Source organism: Ictidomys tridecemlineatus, unplaced genomic scaffold, assembly GCF_052094955.1.
Source record: "Ictidomys tridecemlineatus isolate mIctTri1 unplaced genomic scaffold, mIctTri1.hap1 Scaffold_878, whole genome shotgun sequence".
Taxonomy (NCBI): Eukaryota; Metazoa; Chordata; class Mammalia; order Rodentia; family Sciuridae; genus Ictidomys; species Ictidomys tridecemlineatus.
This window is the reverse complement of record NW_027526120.1, coordinates 11,003-32,169: the sequence shown is the minus strand read 5'-3', so window position 1 is coordinate 32,169 and position 21,167 is coordinate 11,003. Positions and strand designations below refer to the sequence as shown.

General features: G+C 41.6%; 1 protein-coding gene across 2 annotated transcripts; it reads right to left on the bottom strand.

Annotated features, from left to right (window-relative positions):
* Window positions 1–589: 589 nt before the first annotated feature.
* Window positions 590–20,685, bottom strand: LOC144374776 (uncharacterized). Of its 2 annotated transcripts, XM_078037513.1 has the most exons (5): window positions 20,204–20,685; window positions 17,729–18,723; window positions 14,256–14,601; window positions 10,608–10,804; window positions 3,559–4,487 (listed from the first exon to the last, which is right to left on the bottom strand). In XM_078037513.1, exons 3-5 carry the CDS (start codon window positions 14,257–14,259, stop codon window positions 3,849–3,851), a joined length of 840 nt encoding a protein of 279 aa, XP_077893639.1. In that variant the 5' UTR covers window positions 14,260–14,601; window positions 17,729–18,723; window positions 20,204–20,685; the 3' UTR covers window positions 3,559–3,848. The 2 variants fall into 2 exon arrangements, 1 of the variants encoding a protein (XP_077893639.1); XR_013434082.1 differs by lacking the exons at window positions 3,559–4,487; window positions 10,608–10,804; window positions 14,256–14,601 and adding an exon at window positions 590–604 and having other exon boundaries at window positions 20,204–20,679.
* Between the last annotated feature and the right edge of the window lie 482 nt (window positions 20,686–21,167).

The following is a 21,167-nucleotide window of genomic DNA, read 5'->3' as shown; positions in this document are numbered from 1 at the left end:
TGCAGAGGAAGAAAACTATAGTGGGAGTCATTTTACTATTTATCCATATGTGAATATGAGCTCCTGATTTTACAAGGCATGCTGTCTTATAAAAATGTAGTGCCACTAATATAATGAAACAGCTAATGGGCAAGGTGGCTCATTCAGGGCCTCTGGCACTGACCATCCCAAGATGAGATAGCTCTGGTTCTACTAACTACCTCATTTACCCCTCATGGAAAGGAAACAAGAGGAGGCAGAGAGGGGTGTGAATATCATGGTTGGGGATGCCGATCCCCTCTTTACTCCTGCATCAGCCCAGATTCAGGTGGGAGTAGGAAGTTTGTGCACACAAGAATTTGTGGGCATGTGTGCAAGTTGCAGTTGGGGATGCTTCCTCACTTTCTACCTCCAGGATGTTCTGAAACTGAAGCTCCAAGCTGGTCCTCTGGGTTCCGTGTTGTGACCCTTTCACTGAAAAATGAGGTGCTCTTCTGACCCCACTCATTCTTTTCAGAGAGGGGATGATTTGTCAACTCCTGCCATACAGAGATGCTGTGTAGGCTCATGAAGAAAGGGTGGCTTTCTTTAGTTGAATGGGTTGTTTTCCAGAAAATAGTTCTTGCTGTACAGAATTCAAAACAAAGAGGTTACTATTTTTTTGAGGGGAGGGGGTCCTGAAGATCAGGCCTATGTCTTCACCGAGTGCTAAGGGCACGCTCTACCATTGAACTACACCCCAAGCCCAAGATGAACATTTTCTGCCAATGAATACAAACCAGTTTCCATTTTCCCAAACCCAAGTACATGAGACCCAATGAAAGTTAATGCCATTCTTTACTAAAAGAGTTTAGGTGGTTGGCCCTAAACTCTTTAATTAAGGAGTATTGTGCCCTGATTAAACTATTTTACTCTCCTTGAATCAACCAACATTATCTAAACATATTTTCCTTTTCTTTCTTTCTTTTTTTTCCCTTTGGTGATAAAGGGTATGCTGTTTTCTGAACTTTTTTCTTACTCTCTCACTTTCCAAACTCATTTTCTCTGACCTTTCCCCTTCCCTGCAAAATAACTCAGTCATTCCTCAAGTCCTCTCTTGTGTCTTTACAAGTTTAAGCCGTCTATTAAGCAATATATGATTCTTCCACTTATTGCTGATCCAGAGGTTGGAATAGCCCAAGCCCAGGGTACCCTCCCACAGGAGGTAGGAGAGATTATAGTTCCATGGGTTGGGAAATAGGGTGCCTGGATGTGGTGCCAGGAGAGAAACCCAATCCAGGTTGTAGTTAATTTTCTTTTATGGTATCAGAAATAAAAACTAGCTTGTCCCCATGAAAATTATTTTTCTCTAAGACAACTCTGACTTTCAGTTTAATACAAGTTTAATCCCTTTCATTTCCATCTCATGACTTGGGCCTTTATTAGACCACACATTCTTCTCCCTGCTTGCAATGCTTTGAAAAACCACCCATCTTTCTCTGGAAATGGAGAACTTCTTAGTTTTTCTCTGAAAACAAAATTTCCCTTGACTCTGGGGCAGAGGTGAGCAAGGTTCTGATGGCAAAAAGATGTAGAAAAATGAAGTTCCTTCTGCCATAAGTGTGGCAATGTCTGCAAGTTGCCGATGGAGAACTCTTAGCATCTTTGCCCTCCTCCTGCAAATTCTTCCTTTAGGTTTTGAGGGCAAGACTGGGGCAAGAGGCAGAGAAGAATACTAGTGGCAAGTGATTGACAATTTGGGCAAGAGGCAGAGAGGAAGACTAGTGGCAAGTGATTGACAATTTGTGCAAGAATTTTGAAAAGCATAGGAATAGTTACTTTGGTAAAAAGAAATGGATAGAATACAGAAGGGCCTTTAAAAAATTCTGTGATTTATAAATCTTCTTCAAAGATGTAAGTAAAAACACATGAGTTATTTTATAATTACTTTTTGGCTGCTAGACTCTGCAGCTAAAAAAAAAACTTGTTTATTTAACTTTTTATCATATCTCTGTGTAATTTTAATGAATAAATCAGGTGCCATAATTTATTTACCCAATTCTCTACTTTTGGACAGTTAATTTTCAATTATTTTGTTGTCGATAAATATTTCTATTGGGAGTGCTTTGGTCTATAAGTCTGATGATGTCGTTTTTTTCAGTTACGTAATTGATCATTGCTGCTTTAACAATCTAAAATCTCAGTGGTTTAGCATGTCTAGGGTTTATCTGTGGTTTGATTTACTGCCTGGTGTTGGGGGGGGCTGTTCTTTGCAGGCATCAGAGACCCAGGCTCCTTTCCCTGCTGTGACTCCACTCTTCTTAGGTCCTCTGTTAACCTTTCCCTGGGTTTTCAGATCTAGAGAGGTTTTTCAGATCTTGAGAGCCCACACCTGCTCCTGGCTACTCCCGCCTGTGGGCAGCACACATCCTTCTGCACACATGCCATTGGCAAGAACTAGTCACATGGCTCCACCCAGCTAAGAGGGGGCTGTGGACCAGAGTTGTCTAGCACATGCAAAGTGGGAAGGGACAATGCTTATCCATTCATAATTAGTCAAAGTGCAACCATTTTTCTCTCAGATGTTCAGAATATGAAGGGTTACATCCCTAAAACTACTGGTCAATCCCAGATAATTACCATTTTATATTTTCTTTTGCTTATTAAATTTAAATCCTTCTACAACCTCTTTCCAGCCTCTTCCCTTGTTAGCCCTTTTGTCTTCTCTGGTGGAATGCAGGCTGAATAGAGAGGAGATAGTCTGGGAGAAGAAGCTCTCACACATTGTGTTGCCAGCTTCACAACCCGTCCTGTATCTCTAATGTTGACTTGTTTTTCCAAGGACAGTGTGTAGCTAGAGTAGACTCCATGGGTCCTTTGAGGTTTATGATTCTAAGACTGCAGGATAATTCCCTGCCCTTGTGAAATGTTCCTAAATATCATGGCCTCAGATGGGGAGGGACTGTGTGGAGGGGGACCACAGTGTCATATGAAATGCATTGACATTTCAAACACACTGACTGCTCTAGCCCTCTGGTAATGGCTTTAGTAACTTCACCACTGATCCTGAGATTAAACATCAGGGTTGTTAAATGCTAATTGAGTTGAAAACCTTCCTCCAAATGCTTTAAAAGTTTCAGGCAATAAAGGGCTCCTGGTTGGGTACTGGGGCTAGCTTGGTAAGCTTCCTCTGTCCAGCCTCGCTACCATCCATCTCCCTCTTCTGGATAGGGTGCGATTGTAAACACAAACAGACTTTTTTCTTTTTAAGCAGAATGTCCATTCCTGTGGGCGTTGAATCGATTCTTTGGAGTGAGCTGTTTGTCTTCAAAAGTGGGGCCATTGTTTTGTCTTGAAGCTTGCAGATTCTAGCATGAGCCCTGAGGTCCATTCATGGAATTTTGCAGGTATATCATGCAGCAATACTGCAGTCTGAACTGAGTCTTTTTTTTTTAGGATTAATTAATAACAAAGCTTTACTGGCTCAGTAGTTTTTCTTATGATCATATAAATATATAAATCTTGAAAAGGTAATACTGTTGAGTAGTAAAATCCGTAAAAATAACAGTTTTGCCACAGTGCACAGATTAAGTTCATTCATTTTGCTTCCCCATCCCCCACCAAGCAGCTAGATGAGAACTGGAAGACACAGGAAAACTGCACTTCTACGTGGAATAATGAATATACTGAGAATTTGTTTGCAGAAAATAAACTTCAAAACTCCATGCTCCACATCCTAAACGCCTATGAGTAGGCCCTTTAATTAACTTAATACTTGGGATAAGTGTCTCGCTTGGGGTCCTCCTGCGCAGGGGCCGCGGGACTCAGAGCTGGGGTCTGTCAGGGCAGCAGGGGAAGTGGTCTTCAGTGCAGAACAGGACCGACGGCTCCTAGGCGGCGCTCGGCGGCCTCGCGGGGGCAGGCTTGGTGAAGAAGGAGGGCACACTGATGGTGTGCAGGAGCTTCTGGAAGGCCCAGGGGAAGGCCTCCAGCTCGGCTTCAGCCCTGGTGACCTGCTCCATCCTAGCCACGCTGCTGCCGATCATCCGCACGAAGGCCTCCACCTCGGGCCGCGTCCCGGCCCCGGGCAGCAGGCAGGTGGCGTAGCCCGCGGCGGTGAGGCGCAGGAGTGGCAGGTCGCGGCCGGGAGCGCCGTCCTCCGGGCTCTCGTCCTCCCACGGCCCCGAGGCGCTGCTGTGGCTCTGGGACACGTTACCGCTGTCCCCGCTCCAGGCGGTGCCCTGCGGCTCGGCCTCCTCCTCCCGCGAGGGCCCTCCACCCTCGGGGGGAACCTCCAGGGCCCGCTGCCGGTGCCCGCGCGCCGCGCTCGTGGACCCGCTTGCCCGCATGCGCTGAATTGAGTCTTGAAGTTTTCCTGCAGGGAACTTCAAGGAATTTTCTCCAGGACTGATATAATTCTCTTCTTGAGGCCCAGAAGAAAGTTCCTCTACGAAGGTCTCATTTCCATGGTCCCCTATCTCATTCTCTATTTTCTTTATTCTTCCTTCCTCCATCTCCATTTTCAGGACCTGTGAATCAGACCTAAAGGTGAGACTTTCGGAGAACAATTGTACTTCATAATTGTTCTGGAAGTAGATAGGTCCTCATTAAACAGGTGAGAAGGCAGAGAGCGAGGCATTGGTGGAGTACAAAAATTTCTCTCCCAGTCCAACACCCTCATCACCCCATAGCACCACTGCCTCCTTTTCTCTGAAGAAGGCTTGTGCTATCTTTGAAAATAAAAACTAAGCATTGAGAGAATCTCAGTTGAGAGAGCAGGTGGAGGTAACACTGCTGCCATCCTTCATGAGCCCCTGCTGCATGGGTGCATGGCACCAGATCCATTCCTGTGACACCCTGAAATTCCACCAAACACCTGCATCTGCACTTCCTATAAGAAATGAACAGGATGCCCATCACTTATTGAAGACTGTTGTTGTGAAGGGGACCTAGCTATATAGTGATAATAGACAGCATTTGTCGAGCTCTTACTTTTAGCCAGATAGTGCATTTGTGTGTGTGTGTGTGTGTGTGTGTGTGTTTTCACTTACTTAACCCTTCCAGCAACACTGTGGGGGTTAGAACTTACTGATATGCCCATTTTACTGCAGTGGCAACTGACATTCAGAGTGGTTCACTAACAAAAGTTTATTCTTTTAAGTCCTACATGAATATACATCATATAATATATAATGTATAATATATAATATCATATAATATTTATGTATTATATTACATATGATACATTACACCTGACACATAGCATATGTATTGAATATTTTAAAAATGTTTATAAAATTCTTACAAGGTAGTTGTTGTTTTATGGTTAAGCAAGCAGAAGCTACAACAGCCTGAGAAATTTATAAAATGCCACTGAGTCACTACTCACAAGTTATTGAGCAGGATTTGACTCAGGGACCCTTTTCTTTTTGGGGGGAAAAGAAAGAAAGGTCTATGCTTTTTCTATTTCCATGATCTCAAACATATTATTTTGTTAAAGTGACCCAAGCAGGTCAATAAGCATATGATAAGACACATGATAAGATACAATTTGATATTGGAAGTTAACAAAGGCAGCATCCACAAAAAGGGCTGGGGAGTTAGTAATAGACCTACTGGCTAATAACATTCTGAAAGCTGAATCATTGTTCAGAAGTCTCCCTGGTGAGGGATGGGCCTGGGTCCAAAAGGGAAGCACATCTGGAGCCCCAGGTGCCTTGCAGAAAAATAGAACAAAGAACTGACTCTTCCTCAAACCACTTAAGTTAGCAGGAAGTAGGACATTTCTTTCCTGAACACTGCATTGCCTTAAAATACCTTGTATGAGAAAACTACTTTATACCTATAGTTTAGACATATATGTTATGTTTTAAATTTTAGCTTGGAATAGTTTAAATTAGAAAAGATACTTGCAGAAAACCACAAATGCTACAAATTGAGATGTATATAAATCCAAGCCTTTTTTCTTTCTTCCTTCCTTTTTTTAACAACAACAAAAAAGAGAATCATAGAAAGTCTGTTCATATCATAAACTTGGCTTTAACAGAAAGGTTGATAAGGGAACCGTTTTGTTTAAATGAACAAGAAGCTTCAAGCAATAGTTAGAAGCTGGTAATCCCTAATTTGTGGGCTAATGTTGAAGCAAGTTAATAAAATGACCTTAGGGAAAGATCAAAGTAATGTTTTACAGAATTCTGGAGCTAGAGGCACCTTGGAGAGCATCTAGTCCAATGATCTCATTAAGAAAATGCAGAAACTAAGACTGGCAGAGGAGGGATGACTTCCCCAACAGTTGCAGAGATTCAGTTGTTAGCCACAAAATCCACTGAAATACTATTTTTTTTTGTATAGTTGTGTGGATGAGAAGCAGAAAAGTTGAGAAAGATTGTTTTTCTAGTCTTGGCTATTTCTCCCTAATACTGTTTTGCATTCTAAATCTTGTTTTCTCCCTCTATTGAGCTTTTATAAACAATGAGTTCTCATTAAGAAATGAATACAGTCCAGAACTTTAAGCAATATTTTGTTTAATTTTAAACAATACATGCACCTAAAACAAAATCAAAAATTTGTAACAGGTATATTTAGAAAACCATCTAGCTCCCACTGCTGCCTCCTAGAGGGGCCACTCACTGGTAACAGATTGGGAGTGTTCTTCCAGAACATCTCATGCATGCAAAGCACCTAGACAGATATGTACTCCTCTTTTCCTTTCCATTTCTACACAGCTGTTAGTACAATCTTCACACTGTTCTTCATCTTGCTTTTATTATGTGGTAATGTACCTTGCGGACTGCTGACATAACAGGTCCTATCTAGTGACCTCTTTCCTTTTAAATGGCTATGTACTATTGCATTGTCTGGAAGTTCTGTAATTTATTTAACACATTTGGGTCATGTCCTCTTTTTTGCCATTTCAAACAATGTTGTGATGAATATCTTTGTACATACATCATTTCACACGCGTGGGAATATAACTGTAGTGTAAATTCCTGGAAACAAAATTACAGGGAATGCATCTTACATTGTGGTTGATATTGCCAACTTTCTATAACACAAGCCAGGAATTAATGCCTATTTCCCCACACTATGGCTGACACATAGTGTCTCAATAAGTTGCTTAGGGCCTTGCTTGTTGATGAGGCTGAACTTGGGATCCTCCTGCCTCAGCCTTTTAAGCTGCTGGGATTACAGGAGTGCATCCATATTCTACATTTTTCTTTCTTTTGCTCATTTTCCCACTAGTTACTGGTTTTTATATTATTGACTTATAAGAAAACTTTATATGGCAGAAAATTAGTTAGACAACCATCAAATATTAGCAGATGTATAGATTATTGCAAATATTGTCTCCATTTTGTTACTTGTCCTTGTTTTTTTAAAAATATTTATTTATTTATTGTAGTTTTAGGTGGACACAATATCTTCATTTTATTGTTATGTGGTGCTGAGGATCGAACCCAGTGCTTCACGCATGCTGGGCGAGCACTCTACCACTGAGCCACAACCACAGCCCCTTGTTTTTGTTTTTTAATCCTACTGACTATGCAGAATTTATTTATTTATTTTTTTAGAGTGCAATCAGATATTTGGATATTTCTCTTTATTTGCATTTGGGTTGTTCTAGCATTTCTCTATTAAAGACTATAGTACAAAATATCCTTATGATATACTCCATGTACTTTTAATATTCCCTTTATTGGACTTAAATTTTTGATGCATCTAAAATTTATTTTATGTAAAATATGAACTAAAAAATATAGCTTTATTTTTTCAGACCGTTATTCAGCTCTTCCAAAACCATGTATGAAATAATCAAAGTTTTCCTCACTTATTTGAAAAACTACCTTTATTACATGAATTTGAATGTACTTCTGTCCTGTTCTTTGGAAGCCTTCATTATGTCTGTGAATTCAAAAAAACAGCACAGCATAATTTGAATTCTCTTACTTTGCAATGTATTTTAATAGCTGTTGAGACTCTACTTAAAAAAAAAATTCCTGGCCACTCTTGACTTGTTTGTTTTTTATTTTGAATCAAGGAATCAGTGTGTTTTTTTCCTCTCCCTCTAAAAATATTGTAGGTTGTATTATTTTATAGATTGCCTTAGGGAAAATTGATGTCTTTATGATGTTGCATATTTTTGTTCAAGAACATGGTATTTTATTCATTAATATTGTTTTTTAATCTTCCTCAATTGCATTTTATACTTTTCATCACATAATTTCATGTGTTTCTTTAATGTCTCTTCCTAAGTATATTAGTTTATTGTTACTATTATTTTATTATATAGTCCAACAACTTTTTATTTGTGTAAAATTATGTAGCTTGGTATGTTGATTATATGACAAACTGTCTTTATCAATTCTTATTTGTACTCCTTAAACTTTGTTATTTTACATTTTCAAATATATAGTAAAATCAAATGAAGATAATAACAATTGTACTTCTTTTCACTGAAAACACATACTTCTTTTTTCTTTCATTGAATTGTATAGCCAGCATCCCCAAAACAACATTAAATAAGAATGGTTATAGTAGACACAGTAGCTTTTTTCTGACTTTGTCAGGATTTCTTGTTGTATTTCTATATTACACTCAACACTAGTTTCTTTGGTGTTCACTATATGTGAATATACATAAATATAAACATACAAATTTTATTGATTATTAAGTTTATGTTATTTCTAGTTCTTTTAATTTTTTTTAAAAAAAATCAAGAATCAATGTTTGAAGGTTGTGAAGCAGAGGATACCAAAGTTTGGTTAGACAGGGAATAAGTTTCAGAGGTCTGTTGCACAATCTGGTGATTATGATTAATAACAATACACAACGTATTTGAAAAACCACTGAGAGAAGATGGTGTATGTTCTTACCACAAAGAGATAGATACGTATGTGAGGTAATGCATGTATTAATTAGCTGAAATTTAGAAATCCCACAATGCAGATATATTTCAAAATATCATGTATTTGCGGTTATTTTCTCTTTTAGTTTCTTAATTTAAATAATCCTGCTTCTCTTTTTTACTTCATTGAGTTAGCTATTTATTAATTTCAGTCTTTGCATTTGACAAAGAACCATTTAACTCATGTTAATCCTTCCATTTGTAGTTTTCTAGTTTATTAATTTTTGATTTTATTTTAATTACAGATTGTTTTGGGTTACTTCAGGTACATATTGGTTATATCTAATATATTTGCATAAATGTTATTTAATTTTTTTTCCTTTTGTTATGGGGATTGAACCCAGGGGTGCTTAACCACTAAGCTGTATCTCCATCTCTTTATTTCCTCTTTAATTTTTAATTTTTTATTTTGAGACAGAGTCTCATTAAGTTACTTACAGCATCGCTAAATTGCTGAGGCTGGCTTTGAACTTGTGATTCTCCTGCCTTAGCCTCCTAAACTGCTGGAATTACAGGCCTATGCCTCTGAACTGTTTTCATTCTTTTTAATTGTTAATCAAAGTACTTGGGTGAGCATAGAGGTGCAGGCCTGTAATCCCAGTGACTTGGAAAGCTGAGATGGGATGATTACAAGTTCACGTCCAGCCTCAGCAATTTAGCAAGGCCCTAAGCAGCTTAGTAAGACTCTGTCTCAAAAAAAGTAACAAATGAAAAGGGCTGCAGATGTAGCTCAGTAGTAAATCATCCCTGTGTTAAGTCCCTGGTACTGGACAAACAATTAAGTGATTCTTTTTATTAATTCATTCTTAGGGAATTTTCTTTGAAGCACTGCTTGAGTTGTCTGATGCCTCCATCTGTTGTACTGCTCACTTTTGCAGCAGCAGAGGCCCCAATAAAATCTCTAACAAATGCTTTCATTATCTACTCATTTATGTCTGTCTTGGATAGAGAGGGCTGAGCTACTTGCAAAATGAACTGGTAACAACAAGGGATGGTGGCCCACAGAACATCTCATTGTCAACCCCAGGCCCTCTATCGGAGATCCTGCCCCCAGCAGAATGCCCTTGAAGGCTCACATAACTCCAGTGGATGTTTCCAGTTGGTGCAGAAGAAGAAAACAGACACTTACCACTGTAGCTGATCCTCATATCCTCAAAGAGAGTGGGCAAGTAGGGACAATAGATATCCATTCCCATTTCAGATCTTTCCCATTGGAAGACACCATATGACAAATTGGCAGACACCCTTCACCCCATAGCAGACAGGGACCTCTAGGAATGGAGCACCTAAACCTAACAGTCTAGCTCCTGAAATCACAAGATTCCTCTACTGTCACATAGGAGATGGAACATTCTAATGCTGCCACCATATCCAAACTGGGATTTCAAGTCACTGATCAAGACTTAGACATGCAAAGGGAAGCAAGCAGTCCTCTAGCACACCAAGGGTACATTGAGTGATACTCAGGTCTCCTTTCTCTTTCTCTCAGAGGATCTCACCATGGATCCTGCATCCCCTGCTTTTCCACAGCTGTTCAGCAATGAATCTGCCATCTGTTCCAGCCCCTCACCCAACGCATCTGCAGGATTTATTTCTCTGAGAGTTACCCCTATGGACACTACACCCCCTTCACTGCCTCTCCTTTGGGGTCTTTCCCTGGCTCCATTGGAAGCATTCTCCCACCCTTGGCCCAGGATGTCAAGTCCCCACTGGATTCAGCATAGGGTTAGCAATGATATCTCACCGGGTCTGTAACATCTTGTGTGCCCTGGAGACACTGCTCAGTCCATATTTGAAGCTCTTGGCAGGAAGCAGCACAAAGATCCCCCATTTTACAACATTTTCCTCCTTTTGGACCCGGCAGCTCTGGCTCTATCCATGATCTCAAATTCTGCTCCAGGCCAGCCAGCCAGGCACAGGAAGTCACACTCAGCCTGGGGACTAATTACACACAAATTACACCTTGGGTACCCATGGCAATACCCAGCTTCCCTCTGCTGCCACGCCACCTGTATTCCCTCTGTTACCCCTACCACCTCTGGTGTTTCAGCCCACATACTTTACAGCCCAAGTTCTATTGTGTTCCAATGTTGTTTTTACCAGGAAAACACCATCAGAGCATCTTCCTGTTTTCTGAGATTTAATGTTGTATTTGGGAAAAAGTCATAGATGGTCACTGTGCTTTGAGCTGAAGTGAAGGAAGTCTCCAGTCTGCTCCTGGAGACTCTCAATCTGTGCTAATACATGTGCACAGATATGACCTTGTGACATCCACGTCAGAAGCAATGAAGGTATTGAAATTTCACCGTGCACATGGGACCCCTAGCAACAATCATGGATGCAAATAGGAGATCAGGATCTCTGTAGCTCCTGAAATGCATGCCACACTCTCTGTGTGTGATTCAGGATGACATTAGTGACCATCCTGACAGTATTTGTTATATTAGAAACTTACCAACTTCCTATGAAGTACATACACAGCCTTTTTCTTATTTGAGACAATATCTTGCTGATTACTAAATTCCCAAGCCTGACTTCAAACTCGCAAAATCCTCCTCCTTGTTTCCCCAGTAGCTGGGATTAAATGCATGTAACAACATGCCCAAAATTATTTTTTATTTTTTCAAAACTGAGGATTGAACATAGGGACATTTACCACGATTCTTTGTGCCTGGCCCTTTTTATTATTTATTTTGAGACACATTCTTGCTAAATTGCCTTCAGTTGGCCTCAGACTTATTCCCCTCCTCCCTCAGCCTCACAAATAGCTTGATAATAGCTATGCACCCCACCCTGCCTGGCTCATGTAACTTATAACTAACAAAACTTCTAAAGGCACAATTTTGGACTTGGCATGTATATTGGATCCTTGGCTGAGGGCCTTCTCTGGGAAGCATTTTCCAGGGTCTGCTTACTGCATGGCAATCTAGTCCCCACTGTGACCTGCATCACTGCTGCCACTGCTCAGTAACAATGCAGCAACCCCTGCCTTGCAGCCACCAACACCAACACCACCTGTGTGGTCTCCCCTAAGAAACCACTGCATGAGGATGTCACAGTCTTCAAGGGGAAAACCTATTCCTCAGTTCCTCACAGGTTTATGGGTGCCTCAAAGTCAGTGGACATTATTGCCAGGCAAATAATGACATCGATGCAGATAAATGAACTGCAGAAATTCATCTCTACTCTAACAGGATGACCCATAAAAGTATTTCACCTCGATGTGGAAGGGTCAAACTGAACCCACAGAGCATGTCACAGGAGTTCTAGCCTGGACAGGGTGAACCTCAGTGCCTGCTCCTCCTTACTATTGCCTCAGTGTCCCTGGACTGCAGAATTGCTGCCTCTTGAGAGGAACTGCATTTCACGTCCCTTCATGCCCACCTTCATAAGTAATCACTGAGGATCTCCAGTGGATATCATTTCTTCATTCAGTTATTACAATTTCATTCTTAGCCCCTTTGAGTGCTTTTTACCTTATTTATAATGGATCTAAAAAAATTGACTTGTTCCTCTGAGTGTCATATGAAAGAAGGAAAATGCCTTACTACACACAATCCAGCCAATGTGAGCTTGAACCAATTTCCAGAGGAAGTTAAGAAGTGTGGAGTTACCCTAAGAGTAAGCACTGAGGACACTCTTCTTGTGGAGAAAGGAGGCACCAATATGCTTGATTGCACTGTTGAGGATGTTGTACCATCCTCCAGCCAGATCATTGTTGACCCATTAAGTTTGAACAATTAACTTCCCTGAACCACATGGCTATTTCATTACTGCTTGTTGCATTTGAACCTTGGGAGAGCTCCAGTGCTGGGTGCTTTAGCATTAATTGATGGTGGAGTGAAGTAGGAAGATGCAGCACCATCCCTAAGACAAAGGCAGTGTGGGACTCTGAATAGCAAGCAACTCTCATATTTGGAGAAGCATGAACTAAAAATGCAGCCATGCTTCAAGGGCTCCAGTGAGCATAGGAATGACTGCTGCATTCAGTAAGTCATGGTGCTTTGGGAGTGTAACTTGGGATGGGACCTAACTGTTTTTAAATATTATCCAAAGTGTTGCTGTCCTGGATGTATCTGACGGAGTTTGCAAAGGAGTATTGAAAGCAGTTTCACCAGGCTAAAGATGGACAGAATTTCTCCCTGTATGTTTTGGTGATGATCAACCTACTTAGATATGGGGCAAATAATTCTTACTGTTTGGCAATTAAAAGTGTTATGCTTTGGGTATAAGTTTTCCCAAAGCTCATGGGAGACAATGCAGTAATGCTCACAGTGAAGTAATTAGATTATGAGAGCTGTGTCCTAACAGGGCACTAATCCGGATGGCTTAATTATTTGAGATGACTAAGGTACTATGTGGTAACTGCTAGCAGGTGATGTGACTCAGGAAGACAGAGGTCACTGGGGGCATGTCCTTATGAGTTTGTTCTCTCTCTCTCTCTCTCTCTCTCTCTCTCTCTCTCTCTCTCTCTCTCTCTCTCTCTCTCTCTCCTTTCCTGCTGTCATGTACTAGAGAGCTTTCCTTTGATGTATCCTTCTGCCATGATCTTCTGCCTCTGCTCAGGCCCAGAGCAATGGCACCAACTGACCATGGACTGGATCTTCTGTAACTATGAAAATGGCTTTTTCTGCTCTAAATTGTTCTTGTCAGGTATTTGGGTCACAGTAACAAAAAAGTGACTGCCAAGAAAATTACTCTTCATTTTTTCCAGACAGAAAAAATAATACTCATTTTATTTTAAAAACTGTCCTGAAATTGTTTTCCATATGACATCCCATTTAAAAATTTAATGTAAACCAACCTGTGGGTTACTCAAGCTATACAGAATTGCACAATATGTTTACAAATTCTAGAAGATATACAAGTATTATTCATTAGGTAGTAATGGTTTGCTGTAATTTTTCCAGCACATATTCCATAGTAAAAGAAAGGACATATATTGGTATTCTTCTATAAAAATTCCTAACAAATGGAAAATGGCAATTTTCCAGAGAGAAGATTTGTTCTTGAAATAGTTTTCTTAAACAATTGGGAATATAGAAAAGGCTGTAGATATAAAAGAATTATAACAATGTGTAAGTTAGCATTTTTCTTTTACATTATTGTAAGAACCATTAAGATAAAGGTTTATATTCATTATAAAGCCACTCTTAAATCTTATGCAAATGATATAACGTATGCAAAATATTTCTGCAATGAAAATTACCCTTTAAAAAATATGTATATATGGAAGAAAAATATCTTGTTTGCTATCTGTGTTCAAATTCCAACTGACCTCAGATCAGTCAGGCAAGATGAACTTTGAGAAACACCAATCACAGTGTATGTTAAAGTATCTATGCAGTTTTGGAAACTGAGAAATATTTTGACAAAAGATCCAGGAACTCACTCATTTTCTAAGATGTGTCCCAGGTGGCCTTCAATGATCTTCTCCATGAATACTTGTGAATCTGCTTATGGAACAGATATGCAGAAATTCTGGAATAACCAGAATCAATCAGAAGAAACACAAGACTTGAGGATATACACATGAAACCTTGTTTTAAAGGATCTCTCTCCATCTTCCTTAGCAGGCAAGGCCCTGGTCCCAGTCCCAGTTTCTGCAAGCAGTGCAGGAGTCAACCGAGAGGTAGACTGGCTGGAGGTGGCCCTGGGTGGATGGAGCTTGCCACGTTCCTGCTGCACTGACCCTTCTCCAGAGGAGCCTCATCTTCTTTTACTCTTCAGCAAGCCTCCTGGGGAAATACATCTCTTTCAGACTCAAAGGCACAGAAATCACATGTTGGAGCAATGTTCTGTTGGCATTCACCACTATCGGGGCTACTAGACAAAATCAGACATAAGAGGTGCAAGGACTTCTTCAGTGGTGTTCTCCCTGCCTTCTGGCAGCAGGGGCTCAGGCCAGGGCCAGAGCATACCTGAAATCCTGTTGCTCTGAGGATGCGACACCAGCAAGCAAGGCCAGATTGATGTCTATGTAGAGCCCGCCCATCTTGACTGGAATACCTGAGCTTGCTGTTCTGGGGTTGGTGCCCCTCCTGCACTAGCCATTACTGGGGCACCTGCACCTGAGGCTGTTGGATGCATTGGAGAAGAAATATTTTTGCTGCAATCCTTTTAGAAGAGGTGGAAGTTGGAGTCACAGAAATGCATTTATTGTTATTACCAGAGCAAGTCTTTGACTTATTTACTTATTTACTTTGTTTCCTGGTTTAAACTTCTTTTTTTCATATCAAGTGGTCAAAGCACCCCATTAGTTTCAAGTAGAGTCCAAAAGCATTGCATAGAGTTTCACCCTGAAGTTTTCTGCACCATAAGGTGGTTGTGGTGTGCCAGTTGGCACAGACAGTCTAAGCCTTCATGGTGAAGGCCCATGCTTCTGGCTGATGAGGGGTCAGCTGAGGCCATTCATTTAGTTGTAAAGACTTTTAGTATGGGATTAGCTACCACAAACTTTGCATGGTAAATGGCCAGTGTCCTCCAGATGTCCACAGAAGCTACAATTCACACACTAGGGTCTCTCTGCCAGGTTCTCCAGCAGGTCTGCACTGGGTTACTCAGGTACTGGAGTAGGGCTCCAGGAGCTAGGCAGGTATCAGTGGTGCACTCATGTAGAGTGAGTATGGACTCAGTATTGGTGGTGGTAATAGAGGTATGTCTGGTTCAGGAGCTATGCCATAGACACTGAGCTGTACTTGTGCTCCTGGCTGCTCATGGGTGCCAGGGTGCACCTGCCACTGCCTCTTGTGCTGCCAGAGCCCCTGCTTCCCACCACAGTTTAGCCTCCAGGATTGTGCCATTGGCCATGGAAGGGCTTGGCCAGTAGGGGAAGAACCAAGGTGTGCACCTCAGCCTAGCTAGGGAAGTCAGGCTCTTTGGCCCAACCACTGGCTACATTGATTCTTCTGCCTTATGGGGGACTGTGGGATGAGACTTGGGGCCAATCAGGGTCCCCATTGAAGATAGGCCAGAAAGACAGCAGTGGGTGCTAAGTACATAGACCAGTTACTGGCCATCTCTGCAGCTGCAGCTACTGTGGCTGCAAATGTAGGAAGAAGCCAGGTGCACCATTGAAAGTGGCATGTCCCTAACTGGAGAGGGCAACAAGGATCAGGAAAATGTCCTCAGGCTGTTAGGGTAAAAACTGGCTCAGCTTGGCATCCCAACTAGACTGTCACAGCTTGCTGGTGGTCTTGTTCTGGTTGAGCTCAGTGAAGAGCAATAGGTTTTCTCAGCTGGACAAGGCACTCCCAGGGAAAAAGATGCTAGCACCAAAGGTCCATGGGGAGCCCAGAAGAAATGCAAGGCTTATGGGTTGAGAAGCAAGGAATAGGCCAGGAATCCTGTTACTGCTTTTGTGAGGAGCTATGGTGTCCTGGTCCACTCTGGAAACAAGAGGAACAGGAGGAGGAAGGGATACAGAAAGACAATGTGGAGAGATCTCACCATGGAAAAACCCTGAAGTCAACTGCGCCTGCAGCCTTGGCTCTACAATAATTTTGCAATCAGCCACCATAAGCCATGGCCATCCATGCTCTGGAGCTGCTCCAGAATAATTTCTATCTCCTTGGGCATGCACTGAGCAGGGAGAAGGACAGCAGTGAGGGTTGCTTTTGGGCATTGAGAGAGACCCAGGGCTCCTGAAGGAGTATGCAAATTCCCTAAATGATGCTTACCATCTCTACAAATTGATTTTGCTTGAAATTCTACAATATTTACTTACGTTTTAAAATCTATTTTCATGATTAAATCCTAACCATATATAAGAAATTTAGAAAGCTCCTGTGCCAGCACAGTAGTTTTATTTTGGAGTATAATGCAAAAGCAAAGAACAGGTAGTAACATTCCAGATCTTGTGTAATGTATTTCTTCATTCAGGATGTACAGTACAGCCTGTGTTGCTCTCTGCCTGCTTACTTTTTGCTCACATTTCCCACATTCATACCAGCATGTCCTCAGCTTTGCTCATCCATTGGTTTTCTAGTTTTGCTGAATTTTATGGAGTTTTTGTACAACTCTCATGGTGACTTTGTCTCTCTATAAGTATTATTCTGTGCTATTATGAGAAAACTCTACTTGGAGCTTTTCTCTTTTTTTGCAGTAATGTATTCATTTAATTATATAAGCCTAATTTCCCTAGGTAAAATTTGCATTTTAAATGCTATTGGAAATGGAAATTCTCTTCTAAATTTCTTTGTATATTTGTCATTGCCGATATATAAACTTATTCATAGCAACTATGCAGAAATTAATTATTAATACCCTGGGTTTTCTTGAGAAATCTTATTGGAATTTGAAGTATAGGATCCTGATTTCTGAGAGTAGTGATAAAGCAATTTCTTCCCCTATCTCTGCTATAGTTCTTGTCTAAATGCTCTACAGAGAATTTCCACATTCAATGATGAGTGGCAGTGAGAAATATTAATATCATGATCTTGCTGCTGATTATGTCCAAAGATATGAGGATTCAATGCCACTAACATGTGCATTTACAAATTATTAATGTGGGTAACATTATGGCTATTTCAATAATTTTTTTTCTTTTTTTAATGAAACTAATTTACTTTTACCTTTTTACTTTCTCTACAGCATTTAACAGTTTTTACAAGTTGTTATAATACATACCCACACTTCTTTCTCATTTTATCTTTTTCTGTGTTACAATAAAATCTTTCTGAGTATTTCTGAGAATCATAGAATACTCTGCCACTTTTGATCAGTTGGGCTTTTGATCTGCCCATGATATAGCAACACCGTGTGCTGCTTCAAATAATTCCTGCCTTAAATACAAGTGCCATGGAGAAACTCCATGCAAATTTCAATTCCATTCTCTTTGTGAGTGTGACACTGTAGCTGACTTACCAGCTCAAACACTAGGTTAAGGGAAGCCTCCTCACTTTTGTCCTGGAAGAGGTCAGTACTCAATTTATCACTGATGTCCAAATGTCCAAATCTGTTGTCTTGAAAAATCCCTGGAATATAATCAATCCATTACAATGTATATGCAGTCGGGGCTAGTAGGAATATCACTTGAAACTGAATGTGAATATTTTCTCAGATAAGTAGCTACTGATCCATAATGGGGGAGGGGGCAAGGGAGGAATGGATGAACTTTGGATAGGGCAAAGGGGAGGGATGGAAAGGGAGGGCCATGGGGGTAGGAAAGATGGTGGAATGAGATGGACATCATTACCCTAGATACATATGGGAAGACACGAATGATGTGACTCTACTTTGTGTACAACCAGAGAAATAAAAAGTTGTGCTTCATTTGTGTACTATGAATCAAAATGAATTCTGCTGTCATGTATGACTAATTAGAACAAATAAATAAATTTTTTAAAAAGTTCAGTCTGGAAGTGCCCTGCGGTCGAATGGACCACTGTCTCACCCGTGGTTTCTGGTGGAAAGCTGTGATTTGGATTGGAACCCTTTTTTCCTGGAACATCAGTGGAAAGACGGGCTTCTGGTAGTTGGTCCCCCACAGGAATCAGGACAGATACATCATTTTCTTCTGCTGGACATGATGGATTAATTTCCAGAGGTTTCATTTCCATAGGTTCATGGAAACTGCTCTCATCACCACTCTCGTCTCTAGATCTAAAATCCCCATGAACTGATCCAGATTCTAGCAAAGTGTTTAACATTGGTCTCAAGACCTCTTTGAGTTCCCAATCTCTTCTGATCCTGCTTTTTCTTAGAACAGTCTTCAATGGAGTGATCTTCTCAGAGTCTCATTTGGCATCAAAGGTCATCAGAACAAGAGGCAGGCTGCACTGCACTGTCTGGCTCAGGTTCGGTGGTTTCCATTCCCATAATGTGGATCAGCTCCAATTCCTCCTCAGGGTCTAAAAACCCTACCAGAAAAGGAAGAAAGATGATCATTTACAAAAGGACAATTGAATCCCATTCATTCATTAAAATATTTTGTGTTGGTTTGGGACTAAGTCACTGAAATCACTCCTCCTGTGCTGTATTTATTCTCTACCAGTCCATTTTAACTTTTAAGAAATGAAGGCTCCAAAACAGCACAAGCTATTCAAAATCAAAGCACAGGTAAAGGCAGGTGAGAAAGAATGACTTTGAACAGGACTTGGCAATTATTTGTGGACTTAACACTTTGTAATTCTGCTGGGTTATGAATTTTTATCATAAGGCCAAGGTGGGGTAGGATAGGAGACAGACATAACTGTGTCTAGATGAAGATAGCAAAGAAACACATCTCAGTTTGCAGTTCTCTTTACAGTTGTTTATGTATCATCGGCTTCATGAGTTGAGAAAAACTTGGAATCTTTGTGAGGGGGAAAAGTTCATCAAATGAAAGATAAACTTCAAAATTAAGTTGTGAATTTGGGGTATGAGTATATACAAAGAAAACAAGAGACTCTCAATTCAAGTGTTACATGGGATAAAGTCAGAAGCCTGTTAAACATTTCTATATTCATAAAGTTCCAATATACTCCAAGAATGTGAAAGGCCTAGTATGGCAATTGCCAGAAAAACATTACCACTACCGAGAAAGAATACCAGGTTTTCAGCTTCAGCAGTAACCACACTGCATACTGTGTTAAAAACCAAACAGGACCCCATTATAGGTAAAGGCCTCATTTTTGTCTCCAGAAAAGTTACATATGTGCACTTTAAAAAGCCAGTAAAGGCATATTATAGAAAGGCAGCATAAAATATACACAAAATTTCAGATACTAAATGAACTCCCCAAAGAAATTAAAATGTTCTTGCAAGAATCAGAATCCTTGAACAAAAGTGAAATTTGAGAGTATTGGCTGAGATCATGCCAAGCAAGAAAGATAATGAGCAATTGATTCTCTTCTCTTTTCCACCAAACTGAAAGGACATGTGATGCAAAAGCCTAGGCCTTAATCAAATATGCATGGAGGGTGTCCAGTACAGTGCCCAGCACAATGCACACAGTGGGTGTTCCATACATATTTCTTAGCTGAATTAATGAAGAAAAAGGCATGCATTAAAGGCTAAGTTTTTGGTTGCTTGTAGGTCAAAAACAAAAACTGAGTTTTGAGAAAAACATTAAAGTCCTAATTGGAGAGATTCATAATTGATCTATAGAAAGTGAATAATCAAACTTAGAAACACAAATCACAGAGCATGGCTCATGACAAAGTGTTTGCCCAGGTACAAAAGGAAGCAGTGGAAAAAGGAGCTTTCAGAGCAAGTGGTCATCCTCAGGGAAAGCTAGGAGGCAGCCAAGCAAGGCCTGTGGTTCACCCTCTGGTGCTCCTGCCTGGAGGCACAACTGGCACAGCCCGCGGTGTTCCCTCTGCACCACCTGAAGCCCACGCATGCTCACTGACCACTCACCTGGCCCCCACCCCGCGCCGGCGGACAGGTGGGTGCGGGTTCCCTCAGGCGCTCAACCGCCGCCCCTCCCCAGCTCCAGGGTGCCCCAGGCGGCACCCAGTCCCCATCAGCAGGCACCACAGGGATAGAGGTAAGAGAGACAGGGGTTGCTGCGCGCCATCCACGCTGCGGGTCCCAGAGGCTCCTCCCGGAGGACACCTGCCCCCCGGCCGCCCTGGCGCGCGGGGCAGGCAGCGTCCTAGCGGGAAAGAGGCGCCCGAAGTTCTGGTTCAGCTGCCGCGGGCCGCGGGTCTCAGGCCGCGGAAATGGCCGCCTCGGCCGGTCCGGCTTTGCACACCTGCCGGCGACGGGCGGAGCGTGAGGCCGGACCAGTGGATGCCGCGCCCGGGCAGCGCAGGTAGCGACCAGAGCGGGACCTGAGCGGCAGCGCCATCCCGCAGCCTCCAGCCGTCCAGGCTTCCGTTAGCGGAAGCGGGCGCTGGGAGGGAGCGCGGCGGACAGTGCGCCCCCTGCTGGCTGGTCGGCCACTCGGCCGCCAAGCCGCCAAGGAAAGCCCAGGACTCTGCAGCTATTTCAAATCAAAGGCTGAATGTTCTCTCTGATAAGTGGATGCTGATCCATAATTGGAGAAGGGGGGATGGAGGAACTTTGATGGGGCAAAGGGAGGGAGGAGTGGGAAGGGGGAAATGGAGGCTGGAAAGATGGTGGGATGAGATGGACATCATTACCCTAGGTCCATGTATGAATGCACAAATGGTGCATCGTGTACAACCAGAAAAATGAAAAGTTGTGCTGCAATTGTGTACGGTAAATCACAATGCATTCTGCTGTCATATACACCTAATTAAAATTAATTACTTAATTTAAAAATAAATCAGCAAACTACAAAAAGAAATAATTTTAAAGCTCTCTAGAAGCACATGGAGATACAAGGAAGCCAAATGATCATAAAATATTGAGAAAG

Coding starts and splice junctions, on each gene's coding strand:
- LOC144374776 (XM_078037513.1), bottom strand. Junction 4,488..10,607: donor CACAAGATGTTACAGACCCG/GTGAGATATCAT, acceptor TCTGATTCACAG/GTCCTGAAAATGGAGATGGA.